This window comes from Microtus oregoni, unplaced genomic scaffold (assembly GCF_018167655.1).
Source record: "Microtus oregoni isolate MIOR12 unplaced genomic scaffold, Mior012 000000F_ref0000247, whole genome shotgun sequence".
NCBI lineage: Eukaryota > Metazoa > Chordata > Mammalia > Rodentia > Cricetidae > Microtus > Microtus oregoni.
Window position 1 is genome coordinate 8,829,034 of NW_024543059.1, and position 21,149 is coordinate 8,850,182.

The following is a 21,149-nucleotide window of genomic DNA, read 5'->3' on the forward strand; positions in this document are numbered from 1 at the left end:
AGATTTACATGTGTTTGCTGTGCAACTCTGTGTATGCACGTGCACATGTGTAAGTTCCCATGCCTGTAATGGGCACAAAGGCTAGCCAGGGGCTGTAGTTATGGGTGTTGCAAGAAACCTGGCTTGTTAATTGGGTGATGAGATCTCATAACCATGCAGCAAGTGATACTAGCTACTGTCACATCTCTCCAGTGCCTTGAGTATCTTCAAGATTTGTAAAATGATTTTTAGTTTGGAGTAAGTATAAAATTTCCAGCCATCTCTGAATGATCCTAAAAATACTTCAGTCATTTTGTACTACCCATTTATGCAAATCTACACTCTCACCAGTGACAATTCTAAGGTCAGAATAGTAATCAACTGTGAAAACCATTTAAGATGCCCTTTGTATTGAAATACAAAGATTCAGTCAGGTTTTAGCCTTCATGTAAAAGAAACACGTCAATGCCACTGCATGTCCTGTATAGTACTGACGTTGTCTTAGTCAATGGAATAAAATGCATTGAGATTAGTGACCTTAACTAGCCGTGTGTTACAACCTCAGCCCAGGAGTTATGTTCTTACCTTAGCTAAAAGTTAATAAAGATATTTTGGTTTGTAAAAGTTTTATTTCTAGATGTCTCTATTTTAACAAATACTTTTAAATAAAAAATCAATAGATTAGTCAACAAAAGATAAAGTGCTCAGTTATCTAAATCACAGTATTCTGGAGAAAAGCTGGAAAGGTCCAACAGCACTCAGCGCAGTCCATTCTCCATTAACGAGTTTCCGTTAAGTGTTCAAAATACAAGGGTTGTTTTCTGTGTCAGGGAAAGCAAAAATTTCCAAGCAGATTTGCCTCTGTTTAAAATCTCTGGGAATTGGGTTCAAATGACTTTATTTTTGGTGACCAAGCTCTTTTTGTTTCAGACACTAAAAGTGGCAATGTTTGAAGAAGACAACATTTGACTTCTGAAAAAACATCCCCAAATGGACTTTTCCTGTTTTCAGCCTATTTATAATTGTGCTTAGTTAGGACACTTCTGTTTTTGCAACCGTTGCTGTAAACATATTCTTTACTTTTAATTTTAAACATGCTGGTTTTATGTGCAACTTTTATCAGTTTCTTTCTTGGTAACTCTTTTTGGTCAGCAAGGCATTTTCTTAAACACATGGCTTTGAATCCAAGAGTATCTGAAAGAAATACTTTTTGGGTGGTAGGGGGGACCCATTCATCCACATCACTTTCAGGGCCCTCAGCAGTAGGGCAGTGGTTGATCTCCGGTTGTGTCAAACCAGATACAACAGGACTTTTAGATTTCTGGCTAGGTGTTTTTACATTCTTTGGGAAGGTTGAGGTGGCTTGCTGTTTGTTATTTTCAGGAGAAATTTTTGTTTTCTTATAGTTAGCATCAAGATTTGAATATAATGAAGGCAATATTCTGAAAGTTCCACGTAAGCCATGAATTCTCTGGTGGAAGCCTGCAACTGGAGTTGACTGTGAACATGGAACAAAGTCTTGGCTTTCTGAGAAGTCAGATTCTGAGTCTGACTGAGAACTTGCTCTTGGACACCTTGATGTTGATATGTTCTGCAAGGGTAGTTTTTGTGAAGGCTGGCTGCAGTTTTCACCTACAACACAGTTTTCAGAGCAAGATGCTTCCCAGGGTAACAAAACATCCTGTGACATTTTGGTAATTTCTGTTCCAATGTCCTTATTTTTAGCAACATCATCAAAAAGATCAGCAGAAGCATTGTAGCTACCTTCATGATCAGCAGAGAAACTTTGTGTTAAGTTACTACTGATAGGCCTGTGAGGTATTTCTTTTGCGGTAATTGCATTTCCTGGACTACTGCAAAGAGTCTCTAAAGGATATGTAAGTTTCCGGCATATTGTAAAATTGTCATCTTGGTTCTCTGACCATCTATAATACTGCTTATTTTCTAATTTCTGAAGATAAGAAACATCACTGTGTTTCTTAGAACACAAGCTTGCCAATTTCCCTTTTGTATCTGAACATGATTTTTCTCCACATCCATCACAACATTTGTTCCTAAGATGAGAACAGTCACCTGTTGAGGTATTAGGTCTGAGTGAAATCTCATCCCTTTGTTGTAGGGTTCGCTTTTGGGTAACTGATGCTTCCATATCGTTTGGAGATGTAAAGAGAGCTGACAGGCAAGTATCCAGAAACCACTCGGAGATATCACTTCTATTACTGCCTGTAGAGACAGGCTCTGCTGTCTTGTTGGGTTTTGATTCTTTTTCAATTTGAGGACTTGGATTAGACTCACAGCTGGAAAAGAATGTCTCTTTCCTAGAGTTTTCTTTCATCATTGCTTGTGATGATCTTAAGCATAAAGGAGGTGCATTCAAGGCTCCAGTGTTTCTCCTGGGCGTCACAGATAACCTGTTGTGGTCTGTGTGGAATTTATCAATGCCATTATCTATAATCTGTTTTCTGTCCTTAGGATCTGTCTCAGTGATAGCAATCTCATTTTCAACAACTTCCAGAAACTTGTTCAGGCTTTCAGAGAATGGTAGGTCATCCCAAATCAAGGTCTGGGAAGCACTTGGTGTTTCTTTAGATCTCAGTGATGACAATGAAAATGCAGATCTCTCTTGAAGGATGGAGGTAGTATTTATGTCATGATGCTGGTAACATGGGATGTCATCCTGGGAATACTCACTTTTAATTGCTGCTTCACTGTAGCACTCTGCATTGTCTTCTTCAGAGGGGTCTTGCATTTGTGGAGGGAGTAAACTATTAGAGTCAGAGAGCCTAGTTTCACGAAAACCGGGGCAAACTGGACTCAGATGATCAGCTTGTAAACCAAAGTCTCCGCCCAACTTTCCTGTTGTATTATTCTTGTTCATACAAGAAACACGGCTCTGAGAACTCTGAAGGGGATCATGCCAGTTCTTAGAAGCGGTGGCTTTGGAAAAGGAGATGTACTGTCTGTTTTGGTTAGGAGTACCACTTACCATGGTTTGTTCTGAAGCTGAAACGTCATCATTAGCTGTTACTTGCGAATCAGTAGAACTCAGTTCAAGAGATGGCTGCCAGAATCTGAGAAAATCATCTCTGCCACAGGACTCCAGCAAGCAGGATGTTTTCCCAGAGCTACGCCTGCTGCTAAGATCACTGTCCGAGTGATCTAAAGAGAGCGAGTGACTGCTGCACCCCTGAGAGTCACAGTGCTGTTTCTTGAAATTGGAACTGTGCAAAAGCTGATTAAAGTAGTCAATGACAGTAAAGCCTGTCACATGTGGACTGGGCAGAACCATCTGGGAAGCTACCAGCATTCTGACTTCTCCTTTGTGCTGACAACATGGCTGCAAGAAGTTAATGGGGTCTGACTCATGTTCACATACATCTCCAAAATTCTATGAAAGAAGTAAATGCATTTAAATGAGAAGAAGATGGCTTTCTCTTGGCACAAGGAGACAGGAATTTAAAGGCTAAATGAGAGTAATGCTAACTCCTTTAACTCCAAGCCCTACACTGTTACTGAAAGAGCAGCACATACCAAAGACCACGGGCTGGGACACAGACTCGGTCCAGCAGCTACTAGGGACGCTGGGGTTCTGGGTATGTTATTTAACTCCTCTGTGCCTCACTTTCTCACTTATGAAATAAAGGCTGTTGATTAACAATAACAAAATTGGATAATACTTAGAAAATAGTATCTATTCTATAAATGCTGGTATACTATTATATTTGTAAAAGAAGAACAGAAAAAAAAACTAAACTATGTAATATTTTAACAAAGTATAGTTTGTTAGCTCTTGGTTTCTCTGTCTTTGGGTTTTCCTTAGTGCCCATTTGGTAGTACTATATTCTCTTGACTACATTCCATTTAGAGTGTAATCAAATTTCCATTTGCTCTTTTTAATTTAGAATACTTTCTTACTACTCCTTCAGAGTTAGTACATTTTAACTCTTTCTACTACTATGTATTTAGTATATGTATTTAATTTAAGAACATTCTTCTTAATCTATTCTTTTTGACTTAGGGCCTTCTTATGTAGCCCTGGCTGGCCTGGAACTTGCCCTGTAGATCAGGGTGGCCTTGAATTTAAGAGATTCATCTGGCTCTGCCTCCCAATGCTGGGATTAAAGGTGTGTACCACCATACCAGACCTTAATATATTTTTTAATGTTTTTAAACAATACTTAGACATTTGTCTTTGAGGTTATTTCTCTCTTTTGATAGAAAACACAAAATTTTACTAAGTAATTTGTATAGAATTTGGAGTAAAAGAAAAGTAATCTTTCAGAACCAAAAATCTAATACCTTTTGCAATTCATAGTAAATTCCCCCTTTTAAAAACATTCAATTGGGCTTCTTTGGCTTTTGTAATAGGGAGTTGTAACCTATAATATTGAAATAGACCTCATGTAAGCTATTTCTATAGTTTCATATGCATCTATCAACTCTAATATCTATATAACTTGTTCTAAAAACAACAAGGAGAGTTACAACCTTTTCATTTCAATGGGGATCAGAGGACATTCAAAAGGAAGTTGATTTCAATTACCGTCACTCCAAAGACAAAGCTTTGCCCGACGAAACAATTCTCCACCGCTGTGGTCAAGAGGCTTTGCCTCCCACCACTGTCCAGGGCTTCTGGGGTTTCACCAGAATCCTCAAGGTACCTTTGAGAGAAAGTGTTCACAGTGATGAGCTTTGAAATTTTACTTTGCAGTACAATCAGAAGACACAATTATTTTAAAATATGGTATGAACCTTGTTAGTCACGTACAGAGAGAAAGAAGTATGACCTTGGCATGTTGGCCCTAGTAAGTTTCAAAAGTATAAAAAGAGAAAAAAACATTTAAAGCCATAGGAAAACTCAACCTATCTCGTGTGAATAAGAGGCCTGTGAAGTCTGGGGAAGGAGCGTAGAGGTAGACTATCATGTGAAACATCTGCCCTAAGTTCCGGCTATAGCACCGTGAGGGAAAAAAGTGCACGCTTACTTAATCTGCAGACCTCAAAGGTAGGCTAAGGAAAGCAGCAGTGGCAGTAACAGTCTTTCTGCTGTCCCTTTCCTTCAAATGAGTCTGCTCTAAGGTACAATGATACGAGCATTGATGACTAGGGAAAGAGGGGAGGGAAGACAGTGACGAGGAGAAAGTTCTTTACTTATATGGATTTTTAAAGTCTTAAGGCTGGGTCTTATTAGGTCAATATGGTAGACTGAATGTAACTGGCCACCATAAACTCATAGGGAGTGGCACTATTAGGAGGTGTGGCTTTGTTGGAGGAAGTGTTGAAGTCTCCTATGCTCAATCTATGCCCAGAGTCAGTTCACTCCTTGCTGTCTGTGGATGCAGATGTAAAACTCTCAGCTCCTTCTCCAGCACCGTGTCTGCCTGCACACCACTATGTCCTGCCATGATGAGAACGGACCAAACCTCTGAACTGTAAGCCACCCCAATTAATGTTTTCTTTCATAAGAGTTGCCACAGTCATGGTGTCTCTTCACAGCCATAGACACTAAGACAGTCAAACTGGAGGGATAAATCTGCAAAGTGACTGAAAGAATTGACTAACTTGTATTAGAGTTTTATAATATTTTGTTTGTTTGTTTGTTTTTTCCAGACAGGGTTTCTTTGTAGCTGTGGAGCCTGTCCTGGAACTCACTTTGTACCCACAAGGCTGGCCTTGAACTCACAGAGATCCACCTGCCTCTGCTTCCCAAGTGCTGGGATTAAAGGCATATGCACTACCACTGCCTGGCTACAGTTTTATAATATTTTATATAGTTAAATTTTCCCTTTCCAGATTATCTTTTAAGGAAACTGATGGCCTGAGATAAAGGGGTTCTTCTGAGTAAATGCAAACACCTTCAATGCATGTATTTTCGAATCCTACGGGCTTGCTAGAAGAGCAGTCAGGTAAAAGAATGCTTTAAAAACTCTCACCTCTTCAAACCAGTGGCAGTGAGTCCAAAAAAAGTGTCTAAGCAGCTCCCAAACACAGTAACGACACACAATCTGCTGGATTCCGCGACTTTTAAGGACAGTCTGTATCTGTAACGGGCACTTTCAGCTTCCCCACTAGAGCCACACTTGGGACAAGTAAACCTAGAAAAGTTGGGGAGACAGCAAAGCATTGTCCAAATTTAGGGTGATAGTTTGCATACCAATAGTGAATTTCATTCTTAAACTATTTACAATCAACAACTATTTTTGTTTTCCTCTTTCCCAAAACTGGCCCCAGACTGTTACGAAGATCCTTGACCTCTCCCTCCAGGAAGAGAGGGTCATGCACATACATATGGCTAGGTTGATGAACTTTAGAGATTTTAGTACCACCAAACTGAAAGAAACTGATGGGAAACAGTGTAACAAAAATAATAACCTTGAAATATTATACACCAAGAATTTACTTGTAAGCCAGGTGGTGGTGGCAGACACCTTTAATCCCAGTACTTGGGAAGCAGAGTTCGAGGCTGGCCTGGTCGACAAAGCAAGTTTCAGGATAGCCAGGGATACACTGAGAGACCCTGTCTTGAAGAATTAAATAAAATAAAATTTCTTTAAAGAAATTACTTGTATTCTTCTTAATGTCTTGAAATTTATTAGTTTCTAAAAGATTTATTTTTCAATATGTGTATGTGTCTGCATGTGTATATAGGCATACAGGTGACCTCTGAGTATAGAGGTATTGGATGTTCTGGGGCTAGAGTCATAATCTCTCCAACTTCTAAAAATTACTTTAATTCACCAGGATATGTTACGATCATTAGATTATTATTAGATTATAAAAACTAGATCAAAGGCATACAAGTTAACTTGTCAAGATAATAAGATAATATGTAATTGTAACCAAAGGGTACTTAAAAACTCTTGTTCTATACGGCTTGGGCTTGGTTTAGTTACTAGATGCCTGGAATCCTGAGGACTGGATCTGTAACCTCCAACGCACAGGAAAGACAAAACAAAATCAAGCAAACACCATGGCACAAATCTATCAAGCTAAAGTGTCAGTCTGCTTCTTTTTGCAGTGAGTACACTGTATTTTCCTCAGGAATCCTTGCTGTGTCTGTGCTGGGCAATTCCTCACCATTGAGCTATAGGCCCAGGTAGTATTTTCCTGCTCTTGTCTGTAATCTTACAGCTGTGATCTTCATTTTCTTGTTTTTCTAAACAACCCTTTAAAACATGGTAATGGGAGATACTAGGATCTTACTTTACCATGCTGCTAATAATTTGGCTTAGAGAGTGGCAAAGCAGAAACAGAAATCAATGTTAGCTATCATTTGACTGTTGCCAACAAGCAACATGATTCAGTGAAATGATTCAACACATCATAAATACTATTAGCATAGGCTAATTATTATTGCTTTTTATGGGCAACATTGAAGATGAATCTGTAAGAATCCATTAATATAATCTCATTCAAATGTGCTAGTCTGTACTGTAAGATGGCCATAGAATAAAGAAAACTGACTCACTAGAATATAGCCCATTTTTATTAGTTCCAAGGTGTAATAAAGTAAACTGTTTCAAATAAACACAATAAATCTTTTAGAGTTTTAAAGTAATACTGCATTTATGTATAGTGAGAATTACTAGCAAATCTTAAAATAATTAATATGCATCAATATTTTATATCTATAAAAGTTTCTAAGACATGTGTTTACCTTTTGTACAAATGGAAAAACTAGTTTGGATTTTTGCAGAAGGTGGCAGTGAATTCTGACTCAAAGCTGAAACTTTGGCTTCCTATTCTGAAGTTCTTGATTTTCATTTTTATCATAACTATAAAAAATATGATGACAAATAGAACAGCACTGATAGCTTGACAACCCAGGCCTATTTGTTTTACTGCAAGGATATACTATATTATATGCATACTTTTATAAAACAAATATATCGAAGATATTTATTTATATAGTTCTTAATCTTTGAAATAAATGTTAATATGGTTAATATAGATTAGCACCTCTCACACTTAAACAGCATCCCAATCACCTGAGGATCCTGTTAAAATTAAAATACTCATTCTGCAAGCCTGTGACGAGACTCCTAATTCTATACTTCTAATAAGCGCCCATGTGAAACTGACAGAAAAGCAAGGGCATAGAAAATATATTCCAGCCGGGCGGTGGTGGCGCACACCTTTAATCCCAGCACTTGGGAGGCAGAGGCAGGTGGATCTCTGTGAGTTCAGGCCAGCCTGGTCTACAAGAGCTAGTTCCAGGACAGGCAGCACCAAAGCTACAGAGAAATTTTGTCTCAAAAAAAAAAAAAAAATCCAAACAGAGACTCCTGACAAGCTGAGCTGCCTAGAAGACTCTCAGACCAACTGATCTACCTGGAAAAGATTCTCTCCAAATTGTTGATCTGCCTACAGGTTGTGCAGTGAGCCCCATGTTTCCGGTTATCACGAGAAGTCATCCATGCTGGGGTGGGCCTTGGTTATGCAACAAAGTTGTCTTTGAGTCATTTCTGCTCCTGTACCCAAATTCCTGTAAGTAACCCCAGTAAAACCATGGCTGTTCACCAGCTGGACTTTGATGGTGTCCCTATGTGGGGTGAGAAGACATTTGTTTGGGTATCCCCAGTAATAGTGCCTTATAACAAGCTATGATTCTCATTTTCAGTTAGGGAAAGGAATTTATGAGTGTTAAGAAAGAGCCTTAGACTAAAGCAATTATTTATTGGCCCTACTAAGTTACTCAGGAGACAATTTGCATGTTTGAGTTGGGTACATATTATATCTATCATATATAGTATAGACAGCCTATGTGGATAAATCTTACTTACAGTTTTTGGCACAATATATTTTACATATATTTTATGCTGAGAGTGCATTATACACTTCGTAGTTAAGTATAAAGAACTTAAGTGACTTAATGTCCTTAAATCCCCAGGAGTGCAGGGCCTGTTACTTGCTCAGGGAAACACACTAGAGATGTTTGATCCCACAGCCACTGGGTTCAGTCTTTTCTCAACTACTATGCCTTCAAATTCATCTGCATTAAATTTTGTGCAGCTCCACTTCTTTAAGATCTCCTGGTGGCCAGGGAACTTGAACTTGGTTCCACACAGGGCCTCAATCACATGTTCCTTATTCTTCAGCTTGGTGTGGATATACGTGAGGACCTGGGCAGTCACTGTGCCCAAGGCTTCCCAAAGGCACCCAACACACTGTTCTGGAGGCTAGACTGGGGAAAGCACTGAGATAAGAGACCCGACTACACGCTGTAAAATTGTCTTCCAAGGTCCTTAGGGGAGCTCACGTGAGCAACAGCTGCAGAAACTCCCAAGGTCGCTGCTGTTTACAGTCAGTAAAAGTTAGGTCCCTGAAAGGAACACTTTATATTGGTGAGATAAGAGTCTTTCACTGACCCTACCTACCTACTGCAGTTGTCATTGCTAAGGATTTGCAGTAAAAACAGGACCTATAAAGGTTAGGTAGGGGACTCACCACAGATTTAGCTAAAGTAGTGGGGCAATGAAAAGGAAGAATTTCTGTTTTCTATGTTGGTTTATTTCCAGTAAGAAAAAAGGAGAGAAGGGAAAACAGAAAAGGTCAAGCATCAGCACTGAGTTTTGTGGTATTGTTAGTTTAATATGAATAGGTACATTGTTACTTTCTAGTGGATTCAATTTCCACAGGAAAGAACCGTGTGCTTTGGGGTTTTATGCATCTAGCTGGAGCTTTTTTCGTATGGAATTTTAAGACGGAATTTAAATATAAACTGCACTGTTAGTTCAGAGGTAATGAGGCAAGGTAGGAGGTAGACTCTATTCATACTGTTCAGCCTTGAATGTTTGTTTCTGGTGTGTGATCTGGGGCAAGTCCTTCATTTTTCTAAGCTTCATTGTCTCCTAATTTGGGATCAACAGTAGCACCTACTTCATAAAAATCTCTTGTATTAAAGGGATATAATATCTACAAAGCTCCTAGCATCATGCTTCGCACACAATAAACATTCATAAATGGTATATATTGGTAACACAAGTCTAAAGGCCTAACAGTGGTATTATTGTTCAACTCAAATTTTTGTGAAAGATTATCCTCAAGATAAACTCTCGGCCTGTTGAGTATGGTAATATAGGCCTGTGATCCTAGTACTTGGGAAGCAGAGGCCAGAGGATCACAAGTTTAACCCTGGGCTAGATAGTGATACTCTATCTTACTTGGAAAAAAAATCACAAAGTTTTTAAAAAAGCTTTATATGATTGATTATATATTATACAAATGTTCTAAGTATGTTATATATAGCAACTTACCTGATCCACATAAAAATTCTAATGGTTTTTCTCTAGTTTTACCCCAAACTATTTAAGTGATTTGTGCAAGATCACACGGTTATGCCTTTGAGAGTTGGGGAACAATACTGTGGCTAATGCTTATAATCTCCCTATTAGGAATGCTTAGACAGAAGAACTGCTACAAGGTACAAGAATGTGATACACAGTGAGTTCCAGGCCAACCGATTAAACTCAAGCATTCTGGTTCCACAGAATAGTGCTGGTAACCACTGTGATATACTGCAAGAGGACAAGTGCACTTGGAAAAGCTCTTCAGTAAAAAAGGATTCCATTTTAGAAACCCTCATATGTATACACACACACACACACACACACACACACACACACACACACACATATCATGTATGGTACTAGACTTCTGAGCATTATCTCTGTAGTTATTCTACTTTACAAATAAGTAATTAGGACCACAGACTCTACATCTCCTACTCCATGGCACACTTTCAGTAGATGTTAGCATCCTTCTACAATTCTATGCAGCACGAACTCTAAATACTCCAGAATGGTTTTAAGAAAGGTTCCTGACTCCTCCTCATACCCCATTCAATTCTAACTTGACCTGAGACTAGTTAACATTATTAGCTCACTACTCTTATTTCCATATCACTAGGCATTACTAACATCTTTGTCTTATGTCTAGACACAAAGTTGTAAAAGAATTTCAAATCCAACTTTTCGCTTCTATTCTACAATGATAGGTGGTATATCTGGGGTTCTCAAATATACTCGGTACCATGATTTTATCATGGTAATCATATGTAGCCAAACAGCCTTATTGTCATACAAAAGACTATGAGAATTTGAGCACATCTAACCTGAAATTCTCAACTTCAGAGTACTTGCAAAAGTTTCTGAGCACTGGCATGACTTAAAACACTGTAGACTTTGAAACCAGGGGTAGCAATACAGAACTGTTAATTCCAGAGTAGTTTGGGCTGCAGAGACTCACTCACTAATGAGCAAACACACATCCATTTTGGAGCACTTCTTTTTCAGGTTTAGGCCAGGGATATTCAACTAATTAAGTTTATGCAAATAGTCTTAAACCTCCAAAGTTGTGAAATCGGAAACACATCTGTGCCCCAGCATTTTATAAGTAAATAAGCACGGCACTAGCTACTAAGTTTATTTACTTATATCTACTTAAAAAATAACCTGAGGTGAGGACCATTAAAAAACAAATAAATACTCTTAAACTTGCCCCAAAAACTAGATTAGTACTCAGTTCTGTCCTAAGATAGCAGAAGAACCAACCCTGAGAATTCCTGAGAGAATCTGATGCTCTGCACAGTGAGCTCAGTCTTTACTTTTACCTCTGGGAGTCAAGGACTATCCGAGAGAAGCACCGCTGACATGACGGATATATGAAGCTCGAGTTCTGGAGGGCAAGCACTGAGGCAAGGACGAACCTCCGTCTTCTATTCATGTGTCTGTTGTCCTAGAAAACAAGCATGGGGCTTAATGCAAATGTCAAATCACATGTGAATTATTCCTCTTCTGAAAACCAATCAGTCAATAATACCATTTGTTTCATTATCAAAGTGAAGACAGCTAAGTGTCAGTGTACTGGGAGATTAAATCTGGGGCCACACACATGGTAATCAAGGAGCCTATTACTGCGCTACATCCCTAGCCCTATGATGATGTACTGAAAAACTGAACCACTACTTCGGAATAAGTAGTCTATTCTAGTAATTCAGGAGAGACTTCACATAGCTCATTCATGTTTTTTTATTTTTATTTTATTTTATTTTATTTTTAAGATTTATTTATTATGTACACAGTGTTCAGCCTCCATGCCTGAAGGCCAGAAGAGGGCGCCAGATCTCATTACAGATGGTTGAGAGCCACCACGTGGTTGCTGGGAACTGAACTCAGGACCTCCGGAAGAGCAGTCAGTGCTCTTAACCACTGAGCCATCTCTCCAGCCCCCCATGTTTTTTTATTAAATAAATTTATTCATCTATTTATTTTACATCCTGCCAGTTTCCTCTCCCTCCTCTCTTCCCAGTCCCTCTCAACTCCCCTGTCCTCCCAATCCACTCCTCTTCATTTTCTGTTTAGGAAAGGGCAGGTCTCCCATGAGTACCAACAAAATATGGCGTATCAAATTGCAGTAAGACTAAACACCTCCCCAAGTATTAAGGCTGGGCAAGGAAACGCAGTGAGAGGAATAGGGTCCACATTCGTTACAAAAGATATAGAAGGTTTTTTAATGGGAAGGATATTCCATGAACCTTCTTTCTTCCTCCTCCCTGTGCTTTTGAGGGTTCTCCCTATTTCTGTCTAGGCCGGTCTTGAACTCATGGGCTGAAGTGATCCCGAGTAGCTTCAATAACTATTTCTGTCTAGGCCGGTCTTGAACTCATGGGCTAAAGTGATCCCGAGTAGCTTCAATGACTGGCTCAGAAGCTGAGACCTGCTTTAGTAGATTTCACTGAGCAGAGTTTCACAGTTTGGGGGTAGAAAAGGGACTTACAACTAGCAAACAAAAATGTTATAAGGTCTAAGAGATCAAGCTTTTAAAACAATTCTTGTTTATATAAGCATATCAAAGAAATAAAAGAGCAATACTCTCTACTTTTATAATCTGACTTTAAATTCTTACAATTGTACATTGGCTTACCATTTTCCCTCACTGATTAGCTTATGCTAATAAGGTAATAAAATAATTGTTTTCAAATAAAGAACTCTAGTGTTCAGAGAGTTAGATCAATTTGTAAAAATGTTTGACCTGTTTCGGAGACTGGCACCAGTAAACTCTGACAGTGGAATTCAGTTAGGCACAGCACTTTAAGAACCTACAGAAATGTATTGACTGGGAAGACTCACATGAATGCCGTGTCAGGATAACATTTCCATGAAAATAAGATTTTCCCACTGCTTTTTCCATGGAAGTCTTATTAAGTATATAAACTACACTTATGGGTAGACCCCATGCCCAGACAGCCAACACAAAGTAAAATCAATGATATTTTAGTACCCTATTTCTTTGTTAGGGCATTTTTTCTTACTGATCTTTTGCTTGTACATTATGGTTTCTGGATTTTTATGAGTTTTGTTTTTGTGGGTCTGTGTTTTTCTTTTTTAAAATTCTTTTTACTTGCTTGTTTCTTCTTTTATTCTCCCACCAATTTCCCCCTTTTATTGGAAATAAATTTTTTCTCTCACATAATAAATCCTGATTTTGGTTTCTTCTCTACACCTTTCAGTACCTCCCCTCCCTCCCACTCCAACCCACCCCCTTCCTGTTTCCCATTAGAAAACAAACAGGCTTCTAAGGCATAATAATAAAATAAAACAAAACAGAGAAGGCAAAATATTATTGTGGGCCTGCCTTTAGGGGGTCTAACACAGAATTTTGTAGTCTACGTGGACATTCAAATTATTCTTTATGCACTGTGGGTGGTACCATCTGTTTATAGGCAGGTCTGTTCTGTTTAAGAAGAGCTGAATGTGAACCTGGGAGTCAAATAGTAAGCAGGAGTCTGCCATGGTCTGTTTTAGTTCCTGCTTCTAGCTTCCTGCTTTGGCCTCCCTCTGTGATGGACTATAAACTGTAAGACAAATAAACTGCTTCCTCCCCATCAAAACTTTATGAATTCTATTACAAAGGAATTGTAGATGGATTGGTTTGTAATTTAACTAAGATGCAGTGCTGTATCGTGGGCACGTATTTTTCCCCCTGAAGTGCTAAGTTGGAACCGTGGACCTCATATGTACTAGGCAAGCACTTTATTACCAAGATATACTTTCAGTCTCTTCTTGGGAGAGGGCCTCTAAGTTCCCCAAGGATGGAATTTGTGGCTCTCCTGACTCAGCCTCTGAGTAGGTGGGATGACAGATATGTGCCACCAGGCCTGTCTAGATAATACAACTTACCAATACAAGAAAAACAATACAAACATGACGTTCTAGAATTAATTTATAAATTATGCAAGTATGAATTGCACACATTTTAAGAAGGTTGGTTGCTGCCTTTTATTTAAGGGTTTATTGCCCTCTAGTGGATCAAATACATATATAAAAACAACAACAAAAAAAAACCCTCTAATTCACAAGTAAAGTTAAGAATTAAAATGAACAAGTTCATTTTCTTTTTTATTATTTTTACTGTTGGTGCTTCTTCACCTGGCAAGCCCAAATGGTAAAAAGATACTTCATTCATTGACTGAAGGACAATACTATTGAAATTCCTCTCCAGCACCCACGAGTTTGTTATTTTTCTTTGTTTTCAGAACCTGTTTCCTTCATGACAAGTGTCTCCTATCTTATATCTCTACTACTTTGCATGGGTTATGGTGAATGCACGCTTGATGAAGTATCAGGACTGAGTAAGCATTAAAGTTAGGAAAACATTATAGACTGAGAACAACTTCCTATCTGGCTCATCATATATATACATATATATATATATTCCTTCTTTCTATTATGTTGGGAAGGAAGGCGGTACAGTATTACATTTCTTTCAGCTTCATCAGTCAGAAAACCATGCTCCAATATATTTACTCAATATATTTACTTACTGTAATATATTATACACTTGTTAAATGCCAACTGTTGCTATATGTAGTGAGGGGCAGCCAGACACAGTCCTTTCCTAGTTACTAGATTTATGTTCTAGTGTAAGAGATGACAGAAAATGATTGACAAGCTATATAAGTGAAATGTACATAATACCTTGAGAAAATTTAAAAAGAGACTGATCAGGCCTTTGCTTGGGGGTGGGATAAGGAGAGAGACAGGATTAGGATAATGTAATTTTTGTTTAGAAAAAAGTATTTTCTGTCAGAGTGATGGTATTAAAAATTCATTAAAATTCTTTATACACCTAAAATATTTCCTAAATGTATAATTTTTGGGAGAATATTTTATATTTCTTTATATGTATGTGTTTGTCTCTCTGTGTATTTGTGCACCATCTTCTGGAGCTAGTGCTACAGGTGGCTCTGAGTGGCTGGATGTGGGTGCTGAAAACTGAGCCCAGGTCCTCTATAATAGCAGCAAGGTCTCTTAACAGCTAAGCCATCTCTTCCCTAAATGTATAGCTCTTATAATAAGTAAAACCATAATAAAAATACTAGGCAGGATACAGCAATAAGACACAAGGAAACATCAGCTTCTCCTAATCTCATACATCTAAGAGTAGAAATAAGGAGATTGGGAGGGAGACAGGAGAAAGTCTAAGTGACATGGCATACTGAGGAGAACTAATTGTTCCCCTCCTTTGTTTTCCAGTGATTGCCTAGGTCAGTGACCAAGAGGGAAGGCATGGGCACAGTCTTAAAGCTATTTGGGGGAACTATACCACAACCAAGGTTACTTTCTTATGTATCCTGAAAAAGAATGGTTGGTAACAGGGAAGCTGGGAGTGGTAGTACACACTTTAAGCCTTTAAGCTCAGCACTCAAGGTGGAGGCAAGGGATCTCTGTGAGTTCAAGGCCACCCTGGTCTACAGAGCTAGTTCCAGGACTGCCAGGGATATACAGAACCTGTCTTGGAAAAAAACCAAAACTTAAACTAAACAAAACAACCAAAACCAGAGGGAGAGAGGGAGAGAGAGAGAGAGAGAGAGAGAGAATAGTAACATGGAAGGGGAAGTGCTATAAACTGTAAACAGAAAGTTACTTAATGAAGGAGAATGAATCAATGTGCAGAGCATCCTCTTCACTCTACAGACTACAGACCATTCTGTCAATGGCAATGAGGTAGGACAGAAAGGGGAAATGTGGGGACATAGAAGGGAAAGAAGCCCCTCTAGTTTGTCTTTCTCACTGAGTCCTGAAACTGCAATGCAACTGATAAGCCAAAGTACATGTTCCGAAGACTTCACATTTGAGAAAACAGACTGCTGGACCCCAATTTCCAGTTTATTTTCTCATTACTAACTTGTCAGAAGGCAAGCCCATGAAAAACCTTACTCACATAAAAACATTCACTTCAAGATGGACCTGGAAGAGGCAGAAGTATCCTAAGCATACAACTTCAAGGAAACCACATTTTCCAGACACATCAGGGTCAACAGACACAAGAGCTCAGAGACTGTGACAGCCCACACAAGACCCGCACAGGCTCAACACAGACAAAAATCCCAGCATGGGAAAGGAGAGCGGACAGTCTCCGGAGGAGATCACTTTTCTTCAGTGGAGCGACAATGTGTATATAAGCACACACCACGGCAAAGCCAGTACTCAGAAGGAGATGGCCAATGCAAATGGAATGCTTTTTTTTAAAAGAGAGAGAAAGAGCATAAAGATAGGTAGGCAGAGAACTGGGGGAGAAGCTGGGGAAGGGGAAAGAATATGATCAAAATAAATGATACGAAATTCTTAAAAAATTAAATAAACATAAAAATGTTAGAAAAAGAAAAAAAAGATGTGGCTCCTATCTTAAGGTTTTTAATTCAGTCGGGTTCATAATTTCTTTTGAATGCGTTCTTGTGTGCAAAGTCTTTACATCATTATGTGATCTACCCAGAGAATGTAAAAGACCAACTAAAAGTGAGGATGCTGTGCAGGAGCGATGGCTCATTCCTTATGAGCACTAGTCTTTCTTCCGGAGGACCTGGGTTTGATTCCCAGCACGTGCACGGCAGCTCACCACTGTCTGTTAATAACTAGAGTTAACAGACATTCATCGCACTTTTCTGGCTGCCATAGGAACCAGGAGTGCACACACTGCACAGGCACCGTGAAGATAGGATGCAGGTGGATCATGTCTGGATGTCCTGTCTTCTGACAGGTAGGTCACAGTCTCTCCAGTCCTGGGGACTGTTTCTCAGCATCATATACGTAACAAGCCATCTTTTTCAGACCTCTGAAAGGACACACTCACCCCTGTAGGAAGTCAATCCTCCATTCTAGGGATGAGGAAGAGGGGGTAGGATGTCTTCCCTTTCTTTACTCCTTCCGCTTTTCATGTTGATTCAGGGTACTGCTCAGTGGTAGAGCAAATCTAAATACAAAAAAGACACAAGCCATTGCCACCCAAAACCTAGAAGAAAATCTTCCATGTCCTGTAAGATAACCCTAGACTTCTAATTTCCTGTTTTACAGCCCCAGAGGCCTCACTGTAGAAGGAGAAATTTGGATAGTTTTCTTAACACCTATAATTTCCTTCAAGGACACATACAAGATCTAACTTTTCAAAAGGTAGTCAGAAGGAGTTCAGAGCCAGCCTTTGGCATGAAATGCAGTTACCCCAACTCAAAACAAAAAACCAAAACTAAACAAAAACCTTTGCAAACTAAGAAATAACAAATGAGTCAGAACAAGCCTGGGGTGTGGATGGGAATAAGCAAAAGTCTGGAGGGTTGGGGAGAATCCAGTGACGTGGCATGAACGGACTGTGATATTCCGGGTTTGCTCTCCCACACCGAGAGGTGTGTGTCGGTACGGATGGCAAGGTCTAGCGCTGAAGGTGGCGAGGCAGGCAAGGCCAAAGGGTTTCTAACCTAAGGAATTTGGACTTAAAACATCGGAGGAAACAGGAGCATTTCAAATAATTTAAACGGGGATGATCTTGGGCAAAATTTTCATCTATTTTCCTGGTCATTCGGGGAATGGATAAGCAGGGGAAACGGTTGGAAGCCGACTGTCACAGCTCGGCAACGGGGGCAGCTTCGATTACGTTAAGGGCAGCTCTGGGGAGAGCAGGATTTCAGATGAGATACGAGAGACCAAGGAGTCTGGAAGTCTTTCCGTGTCTGCATGGCGCGCGTTACTCCGCTAAACATTATCTCTAGGCAATCAAAGCTATCCGAGGAGGAAACAAACAAAAATCTGCGCCAGCACGACTCTGCACGGCAGCCAGCTGACACAGTTTGAAACTCCCTGGAGAAAGTCGAGTCTTTTCCTGTCTGGGCTTCTGGGGCTCTACGGCAACTGTAAATGTTGCTAAACCTTCGCCAAGGAACACGAAAATGACTGACTTTCCCCTCCAACCCCGGTTCCGCCCTTTACGGTGACGGAGTCCTGAACAAATTCGTCTCTCAGGGACCTCTTTCTGCGGCTTCTCACCTGAGGTAAAGGATCGGGACGAGCCCGGGCAACCGGGAAGCGACGCCGGCCCCTCAGCCTCAGCCGCGCACCGACCGCCAGCACTCGAATCTCCCGCGTTCCCTTCCGCCGGAAGTACCGCCTTGACGGAGCTCCCCGAGAGCCAATCAGAGCAGGGCACCGCGGTGGCGGGCCGCTTCTCCGGCGAGCGCCCCTTCTGGTCAGGCTGCCGGTGGAGACGGCTCTGGAGGGACGTTCTCCCCGGGCGCTGGAGCTGGAGTTCCTCCGGCGAATGGCGGGGGAGGCCGGGAGGGCGCGAGGCGTGGGAAGGGGCGCCGGCGCCCCTCCGGCGGACGTGGTGCCACGGAGTGGGCAGTAGGGAGCGCTGTCGGCGAGGGAGCCGCCGTCGCGGTCGGCCGGGCGGGGCCTGCAGGGGTTGCTCCGGCTCGGGGTTGGGAGGGGAGGCGTGGTCTGCACGGACGACCCGGCGGGCTCGGAAGGGATGGGTTGTGCGGGGGAAGCAGAGGATGGGGTGGCCCGAGGACTGAGTCTCCACATGGGGTGGACGCTATGGAGGCGAAGAGCCGGAATAGCCTGCAGGAGGACAGAGCGATCTGCAAACTTTCTTCCATTTCCTGCTGCCTGAGAGACCTAGGACCGATCGAGGACTTGTTTCCTGATCGAAGTAGAAATGACAGGGTTGCTGTCCTGGTTGAGCGAGAGGTCACGTGTGTGTGTTGTCATGCCTAGTGAAGATTGTCAATACATATTCTCTCTCTCTCTCTCTCTCTCTCTCTCTCTCTCTCTTATGTAGGATTCGCGGGAACAGTGTGAAGGTGGCTATGTGACTATAAAGGCAGAAATATGGCGTGACCTAGAGAAGCGATAGGGTTCGGGGAGCCATAGATGAGGACGGGCCAAAGCCCTGCGGGATAAAGGCCGACGTAGACGTTGACCGCAGTGGAGGTGGGCGGGGAGGAGAGGGAAGGCGAGTGACAAGGGTAGCTGCGGCGACGCCGGTGGGGTCAGGAGCTGCCTGGCTTTGGGTGTCCCGGAGGGAGGAGCTAGTCTGCAGCGGGCGGAGCTCCGAGCTGGGCCCGGCTTAGGCTGGGCGCTCTGGCCGGTAGCCCTCTTTCTCTAGCTGCCCAGCCTGAGGCTGCCAGCCTGAGCCATGGGCTGCCGGGCTCTCCTGCTCCTGCCTTTCCTATCACTTGGGGCGGCCACGACGATCCGGTCTGGGCTAAAGACCCTCGGCAGCCTGCACATGCCAACCAACCCCACATCCGACCCTGCCGTAGCCAATAACTACTCAGTTCTTTACTTCCAACAGAAGGTAAGCGGAGGCTGGGAAGTAGGGGTTCCAAGTCCCAGGTACCAACCGCCCGTACCTTGCTTGGCTGGTAAAACTGAATGGAGACCGCCACCCACCTCCAAATTCAGACCCTAATGCTTAGGACTTACTTTGGTTTTAGTTCACAGTTTCTGGAGGGTAGCCCTAAGCCCTAATTTAAAATTTATCAATAAAAATGTTTCCATGTTCCCCAACAAAGACCAAAAGAAATTTCTTCCTCCAGTTGTGGAGGTCCGGGTTACATTAAAAAAAAAAAAAATCACACTTCACAACCAGTTCCCAGAGGATTCCTTAATCTAAACTCTTTATTTTTCCTTGGCCAAAACCAAATTTTGGAGACTAACCTTGAGTCCAGGTCTTGGAGCTGGAATTCTATTGTGTGGCGACTAACCTTGACCTCTAGTTCTCTGAACACGAATTCTAATGTACCTACTATATAATACCAGCACCGTAAAGCGCCAGCCTGTTTTCTTCACTAAACTGCTCCTCTCAGTTCCAATGTTACCTCTGGAGGTTGAGGGTCTGCATCCACATCTGAGGAGCGTGCCAGGATCAGGTCTCTACTCTTTAGCTTGAGTCCACCGGTTCAAGCCAGGCTTCTCCAGTGCCTTTGTACTTGGCCCACCAGTCTCAGTGTTAAAGTACCTGTGTCCTCTGAAATGACAAGGAACCCTACATATATTTCCAGGAGTCGCTGTAGGCTTGAATGTGCAAGGCGCTGGGTTTAGAAAAAGAATCCAAGAGCCTGAGATTGGCTTTAGAACTCTCAGCAAGCTCTGGCCTAACTTTGGGATCTGAACAGGTTACAGTTAGTTTCTTGACTTACTGAAGGTTCTAGTGACGGTGAAATGAAGGCGGATAACACTCCCCTAGCAGAGGAGCTGTCTGAAGTTGGCAGGTATCAATGCCTGGTGATAGACTGGAAGTTTGAATAGGAGTCTGGGGAAGAGGAACGGCATGGGGTTGTAGAACAGTTTAATTTTGAAGTTAAAAAAAAAAAACAAAACAAAACCTAGAAATTTGGGTTTATGAAAAAAAGAAACTATTGTAATTTTAGCAGAGGTAGCAGAGTCTTTCTGAGGCAGCTCCTTTAGTCTCCTGCAGTATAGTTCCTCATTTGTACATTGAGAAGGTGGAGTCAAGAGCATTGCTTCTTATACTTTCCCTGAGAAACCCTTTCTGTGGAGCCTGGCTGCTGTGGAGGCTAGTTGGGTCTTCCTGGAATGAAGGCTGTGTTAGGAACCCTGGAAACTCCTCTTTCCCTGCCCCCCCACCCTTGAAGTGTTCTGCTTCTATCTGCTTTCTTTATACTGGGATTTAAAAATAAACACATTTTTTTTTGTTCGTTATTGTAAAAAAACAAAATTGTACTCAAGGCCTTTCACCCTTGAACTATCCCTAATCTTTGTACTGGAACTTTTTGAGTGGTTTGTTACACATATGTAACTCTTTATAGCATCCAGTTCTTAGCAGAAAAGTTAGGGGGTGGGGTATAGAGCATGCAGGTCTCTAAACTCTCTCTG

At 41.3% G+C, this 21,149-nt stretch overlaps 2 protein-coding genes across 3 annotated transcripts in view; one reads left to right on the plus strand and one right to left on the minus strand.

Annotated features, from left to right (window-relative positions):
• Nucleotides 1-609: 609 nt before the first annotated feature.
• Nucleotides 610-18,391, minus strand: Ddias (DNA damage induced apoptosis suppressor). The gene is made up of 6 exons (XM_041667915.1): nt 18,297-18,391; nt 17,113-17,232; nt 11,591-11,715; nt 5,913-6,074; nt 4,523-4,640; nt 610-3,367 (listed from the first exon to the last, which is right to left on the minus strand). Exons 3-6 carry the CDS (start codon nt 11,701-11,703, stop codon nt 992-994), a joined length of 2,769 nt encoding a protein of 922 aa, XP_041523849.1. The 5' UTR covers nt 11,704-11,715; nt 17,113-17,232; nt 18,297-18,391; the 3' UTR covers nt 610-991.
• LOC121458669 (prolylcarboxypeptidase) overlaps nt 18,169-21,149 on the plus strand; it is a 51,752-nt gene continuing 48,771 nt past the window's right edge. Inside the window, exon 1 of one of the 2 annotated variants that reach the window (XM_041668056.1) lies at nt 18,169-18,301. Coding sequence is in view for 1 of the 2 variants with exons in the window: in XM_041667978.1 (XP_041523912.1) it covers nt 19,447-19,608 (162 nt within the window). In the remaining variant the exon portion in view is untranslated. Of the gene's footprint in view, nt 18,302-19,288; nt 19,609-21,149 lie in introns of those variants that run through there. The other variant, XM_041667978.1, reaches the window with a different exon arrangement.